Here is a 17,038-nt window from a genome sequence, read left to right as displayed (position 1 = left end):
ATCCTATTGTTGCAAAGAACTGGTTTGTTACATCCTTACTATATTATTTTTATATTCCAGCAGATTTTTCCAAGCAACCTTCTCTCGATAAAAGTAGGAGATAAGCATTCATTTGTTTGTTATGGCAAAGAGATTTCTCAAACAGAATCCTTGCACTGAGAGAGATGATGCAGGCTGCCTCTCTGGTTTTACAGGCATATTTGACTTCCGTGTTGGCCACTATTCTCATAAATTGCTTTCCAATAGAAAGCATAGCAAGGTTCTTGGTAAGCAATCTTCTCCATAAAATCTGTATGCTATAACTATTGAAAGTTTTAAAAAAATTCCCCTCTTTTGGCCATTAAAATGATACTTGAACGTGTTATTGTACTACTGCTTCTTCTTTTGAAATGAAATTTTTATTAGGAATCAATGAAAACCTTTAGGAAGCTAAAGGAGAATCTGTAGGCCAGGATAGATCATTCACTTCTCGCCATTTTGACATGCCATGAGAAATGGATTCATACTTCCCCTACTATTTGTATTGCGATCCTTATTTGACTAGCTTGTCAAGGATGCCAAAGATAGGAGCTCATTGTTTTATTTTCTTTGAAACTTCACCATTTCTTATAGTTCAATTTTTTTTCTTTCTATTGTTACCTTTTATGGAATGAAATTAATGACTTCGTCATTTTCAGTTTCTATTAGGTCCTTAACTATTGTTGATTTATCTTGTGCAGCAACTGAACATTCAAGGAAGAAACTTGATTTTCCCAGAAATTCTGCAGTAAAACTTGAAGAAGTAGATGCAAATTTGCACAAGGTAACTAGAATGACACAAGTTCTTCTATAAACCTATTCTTTCTGGGCGTACTTGTTTATTTTTTCATTTAATGGATAAAGTAAACTTCTGTGGCAATATCAACAATGTAACTGTATATGTTCTTTAAGGTGGTTGTTGTAGGAGATGGTATTGAATACAGATGTAGAGTCAATGATAAAAAAGTTCACAGCTTTTTAAAATATATATATTTTTTAGCCTCTCTCCAAAAAAACATTTAATCCATCATATATGGTAGTCAATTTTTCTTGAACAACCAAACTCTTAGTGGTATTATCCGAATATTATGAGAGTTAGTAAGATTAGTCTGCTTTTTTATGGGAATAAGGTCAAGTACTTGTGATTTCAAATCTTCTAGATTGAAAATAACATAACGTTAACTGCAAAACTTGTTTTAAAAGATCGAACGGTAGCCACTACGCTAGAAATGATTTGTATATCGAAAGATTGCAGTTCAAAACACTTGATAACTTATTGATTTCAGGATGTCAACATCAAAACAAAAAAGGATACTTCAGGCATGATAAGTGTCAAGACACTCATGGAGGAAGAAATGTCTAGAACACATACAACCAAGATCCATAACAGTAAACTTGAGCGTTCACAATCCGATGAAAATAATAAGAAGAAAAGCAAGAAGAAGTGTAATGAACTCCCACACCATCATATCAGCAATTTGATGAAAGATCTTCAGTGACCAATGACTTAGCTTCGTCTATGATACAATTTTACCATGACAATTATCCATACGAAGGTCAAGCTGACTCTGAACTCGACTCCTGTCCTCTTCCGGGAATTATTACTCATAGGAAGAAAATTCATCTTGATGACGAGCTTTCTGAAAAGTATCTTGTGCTTCAAAAGGCTCTGGGTGACGCAGCCAAGGTTTTCCTCAGTCAGAAGCTCTTAGATTCAAATGAGCTTATCCGCAACAGAGCGTTCCAATCCAAAGAGTTCATGGATGCATTAGAGATACTAAGTTCAAACAAGGAGTTACTTGTGAATCTTATTCAAGACCAAAATTCGACCCTACTGAGACACATTCAAGATATTCAGCATGCTCTTGGTAGTGAACTTTTAGAAGGGACGAGTACTTCCGAGAAAATTGAGGATTCTGTAAGTAGTGACTTACTTCCAAAACAAAACCATCATAAAATTTTCAGGAAGAAGGATAAACTCAAGGGAAGTGATATTTCTCAGGATAGAAGCCAAATAGTTCTTTTGGAGCCAAGCCCAGTAAAAGTTGAGAATGACTCAGTAACTCAAATTCTAAGTTCTTCACCTCTTTCACATCATTGCTTGAAACAAGAAGAAGGTTTAAGAGCTAAGTCATATTTTTCTATTAAAGGAATCAAGAGAAGGTGGGGACGTGTCATGGGTGAGAACAAAAAGGAGAAACATCCAATTTCCATGGACAAACTACTGGATAAAATTTCATATGGGTTTAAAGATTCAGGTGATACTCAAAAGGGTATTGTTTTGGCTAGCAAAAGTTCTTGCGTTTCTCAGAATTCTTCTCAACTTTTTGCAGTTGAGAAGAAAAGGGAGAAGCCAAAGCTGAACATTGAACATCCTCAACATGGAGATTTTGCCAATGAATATCTAAATGAAATGTTAACTGTGAGAGATGAAACGGATAGCTCACCAACAGTCTCTAAATCCTTGGAAAGAGTAGTTTCTCTTCGGGAATGTCACTTATTATCTCCTAGATTTAGTCAAGAAAACAGCGAAGAACTTTTATTGTCACCTCAAAAGATCATATTTTCCTCATCGCAGCAGGTAAATGGAGAAATTCCTGTTGACCATTTAAGCCCACTGAGTCAAAATTTAGATCAAGATGCCAAAATGCTTGAAACTGAATTGAACCAAGAATGTGTTGCAGATGACTTGAAGCTAAAAGGTATAATTTCTTTCTATTTTATATTGGGGTGCATTGAGAATCTTCCTAGATAACTCCTAAATTATTGGTTCTTTTTTTTTCCCTCCTTCTTAAACTCGGTTATAGGAGGTATTAAAATTGTAGAAACATCAGATATCAAACTTTTGGAAGAACATGATGATTTGGATGTACTCTCTGAATCAATTGGCAATGAACCAGGTGTAATGTGTGAAGTATGTGAGGCTGAAGGATCATCTGCATTTGGAGAGCTGGTAAGCTCTTTTCTTCACTAAAATGTGGATACTGCTCTATCACATCCTTTATCATATATGTTCCTTATTATTTCTGTATAAATTGTTTTTTTCAGAAGACAGCAGATGATAAACCACTATTGGTGATTCCATCTTTATCCATTTCACCCGGAATTTTACACGTAGAAAATTCAGAAAACTCTGATTGCATCCTTGAAAAGCCAGATAGGCCAAGTCCAGTATCGGTTCTTGAACCATTCTTCTTGGAAGATACCATCAGTCCTGGGAGCACAACGGCCAATCATGGTAAATGACTTTATGGAAATTGTCTCAATCTTTAACTTGTTCAGGAATGTTTAATATAATAGTTTTCACGATATAACTGCTTTCACTTTATGTTGAAATGTTGGATTATCATTATCTAATGGCCGTATGATCCCAGAAACTTCATTTTATTTCCCTCCAACTTAGGTTTATTTCTGTCTATAAAATTGTCATAGAAGGTTGTTTTTATACATTTGTTACTAAGAAGTTCTCTCCTCCTCAAAAAATAGGTTTTTTACTGGATTTAGGTTCCATGATAATTCAATTATTATGCTAATGTTATTTGTTATTATCACTAGAAATGTGGCTCCATAGATTACATGCATGCTTTATTACCAAACAGTATTAATCATAGGTAACTTCAGAAACAACCTGTTAAGTTTTGTGTTCTTCAGGTCACCCACTTTTCCCACCAAAAAAAAACACTAAAGGTGTGAACCACAGGTTTCACTGGCAAAATTGTGCCCCTTAAATAGATTATGTGCCCCTTAAATAGATTATGTTTCTCCCATGGAGATCATAATATTAATAGTTACAATCATTTGCAGTTGTTCTGGCCCTACAACATCAGCAAATTGATTTCCAAGATCACATCCATTCAACAATTGTACTAACCGCACAAGATTCTGAAGACCAGCCATCAACTTGTTTCGATGAAAAGAAGGCCATATTTGGTTACGTAACAACACTATTACAGTCATCTGGCACGAATCACTCTCAGATTTTAGAGACACACAGTTCATCCTATCAGTTTCTGGACTCATCCGTATTGGAAGAAGTCGGAACAATGTTCAGTCTATCACCCGATGATGCAATGCTTCTCTTTGATTGTACAAATGAAGTCCTCGCAGAGATTAAAGAGAGATTATTTTGTTGCACTTCTTGGGTCCATATCATCAAGCCCAGTAGCCAGGTGATCCTAAGGGGACCAGATTTTATACAAGAAGTCTGTAAAGGCATTGATAGGCATCTTCAACTATCAGAATTAGAAGGTAGAAGTTGGATGGATCTTTGGTCGGAAATCGAAGAAACTGTTTTTGAGATGGCTGATATCATTCTTGACGAAATAATAGAGGAAAATATGGCTTAAATAATTTTCAGGTGTGTAGACATGTTGAAGAGCTTTAGTGTTTACGGTGAAGTTTGATTGCAAGCTTGTAATTAAGTTTGTGAATGAGCGTAAAACAGAATAAGATTGCAGATGAGGTTGTACAGTTTTCAACGTTATTTGTTTTTTGGTTTGGCGAGAACTTCCTCACGATCATTCGGACCAGGAGTATCAAACCTCCCGGCATGGCTATATTGTATTTTCAAATTCTTTCAATTAACCACGTTCAACTATACCCCAAAGTTGATAATTTCAACTAAAATACCCATGTACAACTTTATTTACTCCCGCACATATGGTTTCCCCAAATTAGTTTTTTCCTTCAACTGGAAAAATTTCACGTAAATTTTTCCACGTGCAAACCATATGGAAATTTTCAGATAAATATTTCAACATTTAATGGGAACATTCAAATATTTAACAAAAAATAAGGTAGTAAAGTGCTACAATAAAAAACAATAAGGTATTTAACTGTCAAGAAGAAAAAAAGATTGGATATGTAGGTGCAAAGTCATGTAAACTATAAGGAATTTATTTGCTATTTGCCCTCAATTAAAATATTTATAGAACTTAAATATCTCAACACCTATTTTGAGTTACTAGTTGGATTGCACGTGCAATGCACGTGGTAAAATTTTTAATATTAATTTAAATTATAATTATATTTATGGAAAGATTTGGTATAAATTTAATGAATGTACACAATATATATGAACATAAACTAAAAATTAAAAATGTTTGAATAATACATTTATATTTAAGGATCAATTATGCGATAGTAGAGTGGTTCTATCTACAAGGTGATTGATCAATCAAATACAATAACAAGAATATACCTAAAAGTAATGTTTGAAGATGTGGATGTCAATCCAAGCAAAATCTTTTGACTACACTTTTTGTTTCCCTTTAGATTGATGAATTATAGCGGTCATGAATTTAACCCTTAGAAATTGACTGATAACAACATGAACTTCCCTGTAGATAAATTTAAATCATAGTTAATTACTTAATTGTATACTCTACATAAGGTAATACTCTACTTTAACGAAAATCAAATTCTACAGATACCATGACATATTCCAAAAAGCATCATATTGTTTAGTTTATTTTCACCTGAACTTGTACCTGAGGATTCATCCAAAACAAAGTTACACAAACAACATATTTTCAGTTTTTTCTCTTCCCAACTCATGTGAATATCCATGCTCATTTGCAATGCAATTGAACGATAGGAATCCATTGATCACCTAACCTTGCAATCATGCAATACTTAGTTTGAAATTTTATGAAACACTTAAAAGTTCAAAAGGACATAATTATTATATAAAACTATATCTCATTGACTCCACTCTCTCCAAAACACACATTTACATTTTCGAGTAAGAACTGACAGGATCTCTAGCAGTGGTTATTTCATCAGGTACATCCAAAGAAATCTCACGATCAAACCGTCCAGCTCTCCTTAAAGCTTGGTCAAGTGCATTTGGTCTGTTTGTTGCTCCGATAACAAGAACATAACCAAGCTTCTTCTCAGATGTTTTTGGGAATCATCAGAAGACTGAGTGTGATGTGATTCATCCATGCAAGTCATATGTTGTGTTACTATCTGCCGTTCCATCTTCCTTTGCAGGTTTTCTCGCTTGGAAGCAATTGCATCTATCTCATCAATGAATATGATTGATGGGGCAATAAATTATCTTATAGTTTCTTCAGAAACACCTACAACAATCATGTGCAAACTTAAAATTAATTGATACTTGATATTAAAATAAATTGATACTAAAATTTATCAATGTCATTTAGTCATGAAGTAATTGACAGTAATCACTTAGCATTTCCTCTTACGATAGCAAATCAATTAAAATTAGCTAAATCCTAGACTGTTTCAATAGCTCAGAAATTAGATCAGATATCCCATGGAAGAAAATTATTATGATGCTGAAAACATAGTATTTCGATGAAACATAGTATTTCGATGAAACACAAATACATAGTATTTCGATGAAAAAGCAAGTAAGTAAAAGTCACACTTGTGAAACATAGTATTTTGATAGTACATTAAATCCTCACCATATAGTAGTTGAAATAAGATCCACCTTTCTGTATAAACTGTGCAATAGGAAAGGCATATCTTCAACGTGTTGATAATGAACTGGACCTCCAAACCCTGTAAACCTAAAATTTATACAAAAGAAAACAAAAGGTTGTGAATTTGGCTCAAAAATAATCATATCTTCCTAATTAAACTAATGAAAAATTGCTTAGAATTCAAGCAATTACCATGCAAGGTTAATGCTTATCCTAAAAGTAATAACCTAACCAATGACACTTGTATTGTTTTCTTTTAAGGTTTGTCCAAGAATTAATTTGCATAAGAAATGATGATGATAAATCAAAATGAGCATCAGCAAGAATCTTACACTGATCTGTGAGCAATAGCAAACCTATATAGCATATCTATGGAAGGAAAACTTACATCAGAAAAATGTTTGAGTTCAAAATTTTCGAGATTCCTTTTTCCTGATGTTAGCAAATTCTCTTGGTCCAATCCTGGTTCCAGAACAGAAGGAATCTCGGAGTTACAAATGTCTACTATGCATGTTCCTTCACCAGAGTTGGCAATAGGCTTCAAGTTCCGCACAGAGGGTGCAGAATCATTCAGGCAATGTCTGAATTTATCAGAACATAAAATAGGAAGAAGTTTTAAGAATCGCAAGGAGTTTTATATATAGCTCGCTGTAAAGTAATTGAACTACCTGATTAAAAGCACTCATACATTAGTTGTATATTATTCTTGTTACATATCTTTAATAAACACTATATATCAATTATATATAGCAGACGTTATATCTGCAACCACGCAGTTCATAAGCATGTATGTAAAAGGAACAGATATATAAACACTGCATATCATTATTATTATTATCCATATTTTCTTGGCAGGAGGCAGATACAAAGCTCATTCGAACATTTCAATAACCATGTACGTTCTACCCAAGATGTATAAATTAGAACCTCGCCGCCTTATATAGGATATATTAATACAATGTGCATGAAGTAAATCCATAGCAGCGTACATCAAGCAATTGAAATGGGAATGACAGCCAAACAATATAAATGGGGGTAATTTCTCCACCTGTAACAAAAATTTTCCCGGGGAGGGGGGGGGAATAGATTATATAAATAAAACCCAATTCTCACAATACATTAGAAATATATATGAATTTAATAGCTAAAGAAAGAAAATTAACTGACCCTCAACATTGCTGCTTGCGGCATTAAGCCCTTGATAGTTCAGGCCCAATCAGCAAAATATTTGAAGAACAACTGCATGGAATTCGAAAAATCCATTAAAAAAACCATTAACCAGTAATCTTGCATAACCAAAAATTGACATCCAAAACTCGTAAAATAGCTCACTTGGGGGATGAAGAAGAGAATGCTGAAGGGGAAATGGGAGGGGATTTTGGCGGGAAAAAAGAGAGGGTTTGGGCCTGGAAATTAGGCTAGGGTTGGGGTTTCAGAGGGAAACGATTTGGATTTGGGGAATGCGGGTTTGATTGTGGAGGAGATCAGGGAGAAATTTTTTAAAGTTTGATTCATTTGAACTTGATCCATATTTAGGAACACTTTTATCGACATTTGAATCATTAGGATCAAAATCATCATCGTCTGAATCATCCTCGGAGGAAGTAGAGCCCGATCGTTCAAAATCAACTTCTGAACCATCTGAGCCATAATCATAATCTTCTGAATCATTTGATGGCAAGTCATCACGTTTTTTATCTTCATTGGTCATGGCAACTACCTCAGGAAATACTTTGTGCACATAAATAATGAAATCCTTTCAGCTAGAATTTCCTGGTCCCTATAACGGATTGCAAGAAGGATAAAACAAAGGATTCTGTACACAAAAAATCTGCGAGGACAAGAACATCAACTGTCACTTATTACTTACCTCCCATGTATCCTTAATAGATAAATTACTTCCTTGAAGCTCGTTTAATAATTTAATGCAGTCTATCTTGCAACAACAGGCTGGAAAAAGCAATCAGCATAATATCAAATACGTGAGAAGGGCTAACTTATATCTGAAACATCAAAAGAACGTAAAATTTTAGAAGTTTTGACTTTACTATCTTCACTCAACAGAGGAGGATTTAAGCACTTTTGATGAAAGCCTCTGTCACAAAGTCCATTCCACGTGTTAATCTATACGAATTCAAGAAAATGTTTTACTATTAAGAATGATTCAATTTGACTATTTAAAGAGGTGCAGTGAGATAGAATATAAGATTACTAAAGCATGTGCGGTGGGTCCTTGGAGAGAAGGCAAACACAATTATAAATTATTTAACTAAGCTGTCACTGAAAAGGAATCCAAAATAATTTTAAAAAGAGAAGAAGAAACTTACAATAGGATCAGGTGCATCATCTTCTTTGCACATGATCCATTGAATCCCAGTGTCAAGGTCGAGTTTCATTTTCTCTGCCCAACCTGCATAAGCCTTTGCTGGAGCCCCCTGATCCCGTTCTAGATGCCTAAATTCATTCTCAATCTGCGAAAATATAGCAATAAATAATCTAATATCGATACAACCAATATTAGTATTACTATAAATTTGTAGAGTTAATGTTGAAAACTTGTAACCTGAGATACGATAATAGTGCCACCCTGCCATTGGAATATATTTTCTGATTTCATCATTCCAACGAACTTCTGGGTGAAGTTCTGCATTTCCCACCTGCCATTGGAATATATTTTCTGATTTCATCATTCCAACGAACTTCTGGGTGAAGTTCTGCATTTCCCACTGTAAAAGGGACAAGATCAAAATATATTATCATTCCAACGAACTTCTGGGTGAAGTTCTGCATTTCCCACTGTAAAAGGGACAAGATCAAAATATATTCCTATGTGATTATAAAATTTTATATTAGCTAAATTTTGGGTTATTTCTGTACCTTGAAAGCTTCCTTATCAGTTTTGAAACTGATACCAGGCACATATTTGAGTCAAACATGGAATCCCCTATACATTACAATAAACCATAAACATAATTAAACATTAATATTTAAATTAATAAAAAAACAAACCAACCAACCAAACAAAAAAAGCCAAAAAAAATAAGCACCCAGTCTACATTAAGTGATGTCTGTATACAAGGTGATACATATTCTCAGATTTCCTCAGCATGTTCTAACATATAAATTGAACCCTTGTTTCATAAATCTTAATATGCAAGATCTTTTTTCTTTTAGGGCAAATAACCTGCAAGAAATTGTACATATGAACTATTATACCAGAGCACGCAAGGAAATGTTTACAGACAACAACAATATAGAAGCCCTTACTGAGAGCATAAAACTAAGATAACAATAACGGGTTTTATACCAACATCTTGAAGGTATAATTACTTCACAGATTGCTACAACTTAATGTAGGATAACCGTCAAGAACAAAGAAAGCTTCTTACAGGACAAAGACAGGTAAGAAAAGAAAGCATCTGATTCTCCTTTTGACTCTGTTATTGATATAAGATAACTTTAAAAAGATTATTTAGAAAGATATGTTTAAAAAGGTAACTTTAAACAAAAATACTTTCATTAGTTTAAAGAATTTGATTATTTTAATAATAATTTATTTATATTTGGAGAATACTCCTGTGCAATGATGATTTTAAATTCATATTTTGAAAGTCTGATTAAAAAATTCGAACTGGCAATCCATACATTGAGAGAGGGGGGGAGGGGGGCTGTATTTAGGGATCAGTTCTTACAAGCATAGTATCTAGATTAAATATGTAAGGGAAATAAAAACATAACTTCATATCTACAGTAACGTAAAATTTAAGGAATCAAATGTACGGACAAATATTTTATAAGAAAACGAATTGAATTTGTGAATTCATTCAACTCTTTTATAGATAAAATATTTGAATTTTCGTAAATAATATTCAAATCAAATCTGAACAAATAGTTAGATTAAAAATTAGTGAACTACTTGATAATTATTTGATCAACCTTAAACATACTCATATACCCTTCTCTCTAAACGCTTGAAGAAAAAGTCAGTATATTTTTATATTATTTGTATGTGAGACAGTGTTTAGACTTTTGTGTATGTTGTAATCAACAATAACTTTGAAAAAAGCCAATCCTATTAATACTTCATCATAAAAAATTGAACCATGCTGTGCAGCAACAGCGTTTCCCTAACTAACAATGAAAAACACCATCGTCAGTTCGAATGAGCAAAAGTCGGTACTTATCAGAACATGCAATCTTTTTTACATTGATCACAATTTATTCTAATGTTTTAACATTGTATGCTTTAATTCATAAATTAATTATGCCATCACTATTATATACCTTTTTGTATGACATCCATAGTATTGAAATTAGCTAGCTTTTGTTCTGTTTTTGAATAAATCACATTCCAATTTTCAAATTAGATTTAGGTATAGAGAATAAATAACAAAAGAGAAATTGTATATAGCAGGTTCTCTTTATGAACAACAAGCACGTTCTCACAGGATTTTCACATAAATACCTAGTCTGAAGTTCAGGCTTTTAGTTAGAAACTTTTTCAAGTCTCACATAATTCCAGTTGCTCTTTGTGTAAAATGCTTCACGCTCTGGTACTTAACTCCTTATAGATTTGATTGTGTGCCTATTCTGAACAAAAATGCTTGCTTCGCCCCTGGTTTATGATTCTTGATATACCTGATTCTTTATGACCTGTCACCGTAGTACCAAATATATATCATAGTACTCATGGAGTGCGCTTCTAACACTCGCTTGAAATATAATAGCCCAATTGAAATTTGACTCTGGCACCAGTATCTGACAAGGACGGTCTATATCTAGCTAACTCTTGTCACTGTTTATTGGCATGCCGTGTCATGACAAATCAATCAACACCTACAGTCTAACTATTAGTTCCCAAAATCTCTCTAAATATCAAGGAAAAAAATTACACTAATTCAACCACAATGTGAACTCGAATTGTCTCCTTTATTGATTTCATCTGACTACATTTACAGCTAAACTATATTCCAAAACACACGGACACCCAACAAATTCTCAATCATCTTCGTTCCTCAAGATTCAAAAACCTCTGCTACTCTAACTACACGCTCCAAATTTGGTTGTATTTAACTCGAAGATTATTAATTCCATTTTCTCTTTTTATCAAAGTTTATAACATTTATTGCTTTTGCTTATTCCATCAACATGATAAATAAGCAAGATGATAAATAAAACAAAACAAATTTAGATATAGCAGAAACAAACTAAAGTAAAAGTAGAACTGAGAATTATTTTACTCTTATCTAGGTAACAAAGATAGTTTAAAAAAAGATAGATTGTTTAGTTTTTTAATAACAAAGAATGGGTCAGTCAAGTACTTTTTCGCCATCATTACTTCAGCAGCTAGCATATGTTGTGTTCTTATTTTTTATGTCATATGTAGTCTTGTGTTTTCCTTGTAGATTTATAGTACCAGAGCCTGACAGTCATTTAGGAGAACTCCTATATTTTTTTTGAAATAGGTGAAAAGGCTTTATAGTACCAGAGCCTGACAGTCATTTAGGAGAACTCCTATATTTTTTTTGAAATAGGTGAAAAGGCTTTCCTGTTTTTTGAATATTCCTAGTGATAACTTTAACTACTTCTTTCCAAGCCAATTCCAAAAATGTCATACACAATTACCTTAAAGCAAGTACTAAATTAACCCATCCTATAACCATTTAGAAGGTGTAGTGTCATCTCTTCCATAAAAGAAAGCCAAAACAAAGATAATACTGCTGGCACTATTCTTAAGATTACAATAGTCTGTCGAAAATGTAGAAGAATGCACAACACAATTATTTTGAGACGGAAAAACAATTTGCACATTTTGATAGCAGAGTATTCTTATAGAATTTCCAAGCTTAGATGTGAGGAAGATAACTTACATTTATGCATGTTGCTAAGAACAATTGAAAATTCTCTTGATATGCAATAACATGTAAAAGATAACTGTATAATACAAAGGTCTGTTCAAAATCTTGCATAAGTCTCACTTTCCAAAATTTGCCTACAACCAAGGCTTTGGGTTCAGTTTTATTTATCATTCTTCAACCTGAGACCTTTCTAAAAGTCTGAGTTATCTTCACTAACAGCGATTCACATATAGGTCGTGAACAATCATCCTAGAAGAGAATTTGTACCCTTACATAAAGCAGAAGCAAACATCCTGATCCTTAACAGGGCAACTATTTCTTTACCCTTACCATTAATTCCATTTTCTTCATTCACATGTCTACTACTTTTATGGAATTGATAAAATTTCCTTAGGAAAAATACTGAACAATCTCTGACTTCAGGTACCTAATTAAGTAATTAGGATTAAATTACAGATATATGCAAAATAATGATAATTTTTTTGAAGTTGAAGGAGCTGAAAAGAAAAAGGTGATCTAGGAAAAGGCTTGTATGTTTGCACTTCTAATTCAAAAAAACAAATATACACATTATAGTTCATCAATACATATTATATGCTAAAGAAATCGGTGCCAAATGCTAATGACCATAAATCATACAAGCACAACCTAGAAGAGAGCAGCAAGGCAACCAATCCTCGACTGAATTCTACTAATAAATTCTAAAAAATAGCAATTTCAGACTCCAAAATACAAGCTTTCTAAACTTGGAGAAAGTTTATAACCATTATTTTTAAGGTTATTGCTTTTGCTTATTCCAGCAGCATGATAAATAAGCAAGATGATAAATAAAACAAAACAAATTTAGATATAGAAGAAAAAAACTAAAGTAAAAGTAGAGCTGAGAATTATTTTACTCTTATCTAAGTAACAAAGATAGTTTAAAAAAAGATAGATTGCTTAGTTTTTTAATAACAAAGAATGGGTCAGTCAAGTAATTTTTGCCCATCATCACTTCAGCAGCTAGCATATGTTGTGTTCTTATTTTTTATGTCATATGTAGTCTTGTGTTTTCCTTGTAGATTTATAGTACCATAGTCTGACAGTCATTTAGGAGAACTCCTATATTCTTTGAAATAGGTGAAAAGGCTTTCCTGGTTTTTGAATATTCCTAGTGATAACTTTAACTACTTCTTTCCAAGCCAATTCCAAAAATGTCATACTCAATTACCTTAAAGCAAGTACTAAATTAACCCATCCTGTAACCATTTAGACGGTGTAGTGTCATCTCTTCCATAAAAGAAAGCCAAAACAGAGATAATACTGCTGGCACTATTCTTAAGATTACAATAGTCTGATGAAAATGTAGAAGTATGCACAACACAATTAGTTTGAGACGGAAAGACAATTTGCACATTTTGATAGCAGAGTATTCTTATAGAATTTCCAAGCTTAGATGTGAGGAAGATAACTTACATTTATGCATGTTGCTAAGAACAATAGAAAATTCTCTTGATATGCAATAACATGTAAAAGATAACTGTATAATACAAAGGCATGTTCAAAATCTTGCATAAGTCTCACTTTCCAAAAATTGCCTACAACCAAGGCTTTGGGTTCAGTTTTATTTATCATTCTTCAACTTGAGACCTTTCTAAAGGTCTGAGTTGTCTTCACTAACAGCGATTCACATATAGGTCGTGAACAATCATCCTAGAAGAGAATTTTTACCCTTACATAAAGCAGAAGCAAACATCATGATCCTTAACAGGGCAACTATTTCTTGACCCTTACCATTAATTCCATTTTCTTCATTCACATGTCTACTACTTTTATGGAATTGAAAAAATTTCCTTAGGAAAAATACTGAACAATCTCTGACTTCAGGTACCTAATTAAGTAATTAGGATTAAATTACAGATATATGCAAAATAATGATAATGTTTTTGAAGCAGAAGGATCTGAAAAGAAAAAGGTGATCTAGGAAAAAGCTTGTATGTTTGCACTTCTAATTCAAAAAAGCAAATATACACATTATAGTTCATCAATACATATCATATGCTAAAGACATCGGTGCCAAATGCTAATGACCCATATGCTAAAGACATCGGTGCCAAATGCTAATGACCATAAATCACACAAGCACAACCTAGAAGAGAGCAACAAGGCAACCAATCCTCGACTGAATTCCACTAATAAATTCTAAAAAATAGCAATTTCAGACTCCAAAATAAAAGCTTTCTAAACTTGGAGATACTCTCAAGTGTCAGTAAGGAAGAACAACATTGCCACACAATTTCCTCTACAGAAAACAAAAAGGAACAAATAATAGGTCAAACTAAGAGAATTCACAACATACGCATCTCTAACATCACAAAGCCACGACTTTCATCAATTATAAGCAAACTCAAAGGCTACTAATTAAAAAAACTCAAGGAGGTTCCAAGTAATCATTCAAACCAGATAAACCTAAAACAACAAAATATTGCAGAGAAAAAGGAATGCCCTTGGAGAATTGATTCCATAAGTTAAACATTTTGCATTAATTTAATAACCGACCTTCAAATCTCTAACAATCGCAGTTCCTAAAATAATCAAAGAAAAATTTAAAAAAAAAAGAGAATTTTTACCTGATGACCTGATGAAATTGACACAGGATCAATTGGAACACTTGAAGCAAGCCCTAATTCGGAAAACAATTGACCTATTGTCGAATTAGAAAAAAAAATTAGATGATGGCGAATTATAAACAAATTCAATGAAATGATTCTTTAAAATTAAACCAAAATGAAGCAAATATTCTAACCAATTCCCAAAAACTTTGAAGAACGGACGATATGGTGAAGCGTTGATGATGACTAAGGGAAAGCGTTGCGAAGCTGGTGGAGGTAACGGAAGATCGTAGGAGACGACGTAACCGAAGAATTAAAAGGATGAGGACGTAACCGACGAATTGAAAGGGGGATGAATAGAGGCGTAACCGATGAATGTATAAATTGGTTTATGAATTCAGGATATGTTTGGTAATTATATTTGGTGGAATGCTATTTTGGGGAGGGTAAAGTTTTTCATGAACTCCCTCTTTTAAAGGGTAAATAGATAATGCAAATCCAATTAGATTATAATAGTACAAAAAATATATTAAACACTAGATTTGTAATAGTATAAGATTATAATTAAACATTAAAAATTTTAGTGCTTATTAGCTGCATATAACGTTTATATCTCATCTAGAGTGGTTTTAAATAAAAATTAAAATAATTAATTATGTAACTCTAATTAAATTAATAAATTAATCATTATCTAATTGAATTGTTAATAATAATTTGGTGTTTATGTGCACATATGTAAAGGCATAGATGAAACATTTTATTCAGACTTTAATAGTTTATAGTGCCTAAGAGACACAAACCAAGATAGAAAATAGTTCACACTTATCCAATTGTACCTTAAGTGGTCCTCATAAAGCTTAGATTTTCTAATGAGTAAAAATTTAATGTCCCTCTGATGGAAACATTTCATAAAGAAGAGAATTAACAGTTTGGAAAACTTTTTTTCCTGCATTAACACATTTGACAAGTGAGCTCCTCTTAATACCTGCAACAAGTTATCATGAACCCCTACAACTTTCATCTGTTTTATTTCGCTCCCTATATAATCTCCTCCCCAAATCCCCCCCCCTCCTACCCTTCACATAACAAATACTAGGTCAAATCAAATGATTAATGTTTGCGTCAGAAATTAGTTTATTTATTAAACTCATTACAACTCGTTTATCGAATACAATGAATTCTGAGAAATAAATCTTTTTATAAGACTTCTCGTTACAAACAAACAACTTCCTAGAAACACATGCAAAATCATTTTGGATCGCTGTTTGCGTAAGATCTTTACCTGTGCCGGGGGTGCGTTAGCCCGTGGACCACCGAATCACAGATTCAGATTGAACCGTGAAAGCTATTTAGGGATTCTTGCTTCGTTTAGAAGTAAGAAAAAGAAGTGAATATCTTATCGAGGTAAGATGAACACTCTTCTTAAGATCAAATCAAAGCTTAGATCTTAAGAAATCACAAGAACTCTAAAAAGGTTTGCATGTGATGAAGACTCTCTCTTTCTTGCTTGGAATTCCCCAAATTGCTCAAATCTCTCTGCTTAATCTGCTCCAAAATGCTTTGTCCTCGTCAATAATGATCCTAGGGGTATTTATAGCCCTTATGAACAATAACTGAAGTCAGAAGTTGAAAAGAAGTCCCATTGGAGGATTCCCATTTCCGAGACAGTTACAACTGTCTCAGAAGCGCAAGACAGCTTCCTATTTCCAAGACAGTTACAACTGTCTCAGAAATTTTCAGGGTTTTCTAGCGCTCATGGTATGTGTACAGGCGTTCCAAAACATTAAGGAAAAAAAACTTGGAAAAACAGGAAAAGATTTGGGATGTAAAGTGAAAATTCTTCAACTATTAACATCCCGAAGTAACAACCATTAAGCTTAACATGTCATTTGCCATGCTTATTCTTCTTATTATTTCCACTAATTTTTTTTTTGAATTGAGCTATAATTTGCCTTCTTTCTGTTATGTGCTCAGCACGTGGATTTTCAGGGTTTTCTAGCGCTCATGGTATGTGTACAGGCGTTCCAAAACATTAAGGAAAAAAAACTTGGAAAAACAGGAAAAGATTTGGGATGTAAAGTGAAAATTCTTCAACTATTAACATCCCGAAGTAACAACC

At 33.2% G+C, this 17,038-nt stretch overlaps 3 protein-coding genes and 1 long non-coding RNA gene across 7 annotated transcripts in view; 2 read left to right on the top strand and 2 right to left on the bottom strand.

The window, feature by feature from the left end:
• The window catches only part of LOC109827248, a 2,697-nt gene extending 1,180 nt beyond the window's left edge, over window positions 1-1,517 (top strand). Inside the window, exons 2-4 of the mRNA XM_020394223.1 lie at window positions 64-266; window positions 720-802; window positions 1,305-1,517. Of these exons, the coding sequence (XP_020249812.1) occupies window positions 122-266; window positions 720-802; window positions 1,305-1,517 (441 nt within the window). The 5' untranslated portion in view covers window positions 64-121. The remainder of the gene's footprint in view (window positions 1-63; window positions 267-719; window positions 803-1,304) is intronic.
• LOC109827255 lies at window positions 1,507-4,602 on the top strand. 3 transcript variants are annotated; one of them, XM_020394232.1, is made up of 5 exons: window positions 1,507-2,276; window positions 2,352-2,720; window positions 2,826-2,971; window positions 3,067-3,256; window positions 3,823-4,602. In XM_020394232.1, the coding sequence occupies exons 1-5, from the start codon at window positions 1,538-1,540 to the stop codon at window positions 4,362-4,364; spliced, it is 1,986 nt and encodes a 661-aa protein (XP_020249821.1). In that variant the 5' UTR covers window positions 1,507-1,537; the 3' UTR covers window positions 4,365-4,602. The 3 variants fall into 3 exon arrangements, with proteins under 3 accessions (XP_020249821.1, XP_020249822.1, XP_020249820.1); XM_020394233.1 differs by having other exon boundaries at window positions 1,507-2,720; window positions 2,919-2,971; XM_020394231.1 differs by having other exon boundaries at window positions 1,507-2,720.
• A 999-nt stretch (window positions 4,603-5,601) lies between these two features.
• LOC109827231 lies at window positions 5,602-8,424 on the bottom strand. Its single transcript, XR_002243367.1, has 3 exons — window positions 8,341-8,424; window positions 6,453-6,557; window positions 5,602-6,101 (listed from the first exon to the last, which is right to left on the bottom strand). It is a non-coding gene; the product is annotated as an uncharacterized LOC109827231 (long non-coding RNA).
• A 4-nt stretch (window positions 8,425-8,428) lies between these two features.
• On the bottom strand, window positions 8,429-9,358 carry LOC109827229 (beta-galactosidase 2-like). Of its 2 annotated transcripts, XM_020394193.1 has the most exons (4): window positions 9,268-9,358; window positions 9,034-9,127; window positions 8,798-8,941; window positions 8,429-8,594 (listed from the first exon to the last, which is right to left on the bottom strand). In XM_020394193.1, the coding sequence occupies exons 2-4, from the start codon at window positions 9,118-9,120 to the stop codon at window positions 8,463-8,465; spliced, it is 363 nt and encodes a 120-aa protein (XP_020249782.1). In that variant the 5' UTR covers window positions 9,121-9,127; window positions 9,268-9,358; the 3' UTR covers window positions 8,429-8,462. The 2 variants fall into 2 exon arrangements, with proteins under 2 accessions (XP_020249782.1, XP_020249781.1); XM_020394192.1 differs by lacking the exon at window positions 9,268-9,358 and having other exon boundaries at window positions 9,034-9,138.
• Between the last annotated feature and the right edge of the window lie 7,680 nt (window positions 9,359-17,038).

Source organism: Asparagus officinalis, unplaced genomic scaffold (assembly GCF_001876935.1).
Source record: "Asparagus officinalis unplaced genomic scaffold, Aspof.V1 AsparagusV1_Un95, whole genome shotgun sequence".
Lineage (NCBI taxonomy): Eukaryota > Viridiplantae > Streptophyta > Magnoliopsida > Asparagales > Asparagaceae > Asparagus > Asparagus officinalis.
The sequence above is the reverse complement of the archived record's forward strand: the minus strand, read 5'-3'. Positions and strand labels throughout refer to the sequence as shown.

What these genes read in the sequence shown, in the direction of transcription:
- LOC109827229 (XM_020394193.1), bottom strand. Translation starts at nt 9,120, where the DNA reads ATGCAGAACTTCACCCAGAAGTTCGTTGGAATGATGAAATCAGAAAAT. An exon ending in GCACTATTATCGTATCTCAG is followed by an intron (nt 8,942 to 9,033) that starts GTTACAAGTTTT and finishes ATATTTTCGCAG; the next exon opens with ATTGAGAATGAATTTAGGCA. An exon ending in ATGATGCACCTGATCCTATT is followed by an intron (nt 8,595 to 8,797) that starts GTAAGTTTCTTC and finishes GAATTCGTATAG; the next exon opens with ATTAACACGTGGAATGGACT.
- LOC109827255 (XM_020394231.1), top strand. Translation starts at nt 1,538, where the DNA reads ATGATACAATTTTACCATGACAATTATCCATACGAAGGTCAAGCTGAC. An exon ending in CATCTGCATTTGGAGAGCTG is followed by an intron (nt 2,972 to 3,066) that starts GTAAGCTCTTTT and finishes TGTTTTTTTCAG; the next exon opens with AAGACAGCAGATGATAAACC. An exon ending in GAGCACAACGGCCAATCATG is followed by an intron (nt 3,257 to 3,822) that starts GTAAATGACTTT and finishes AATCATTTGCAG; the next exon opens with TTGTTCTGGCCCTACAACAT.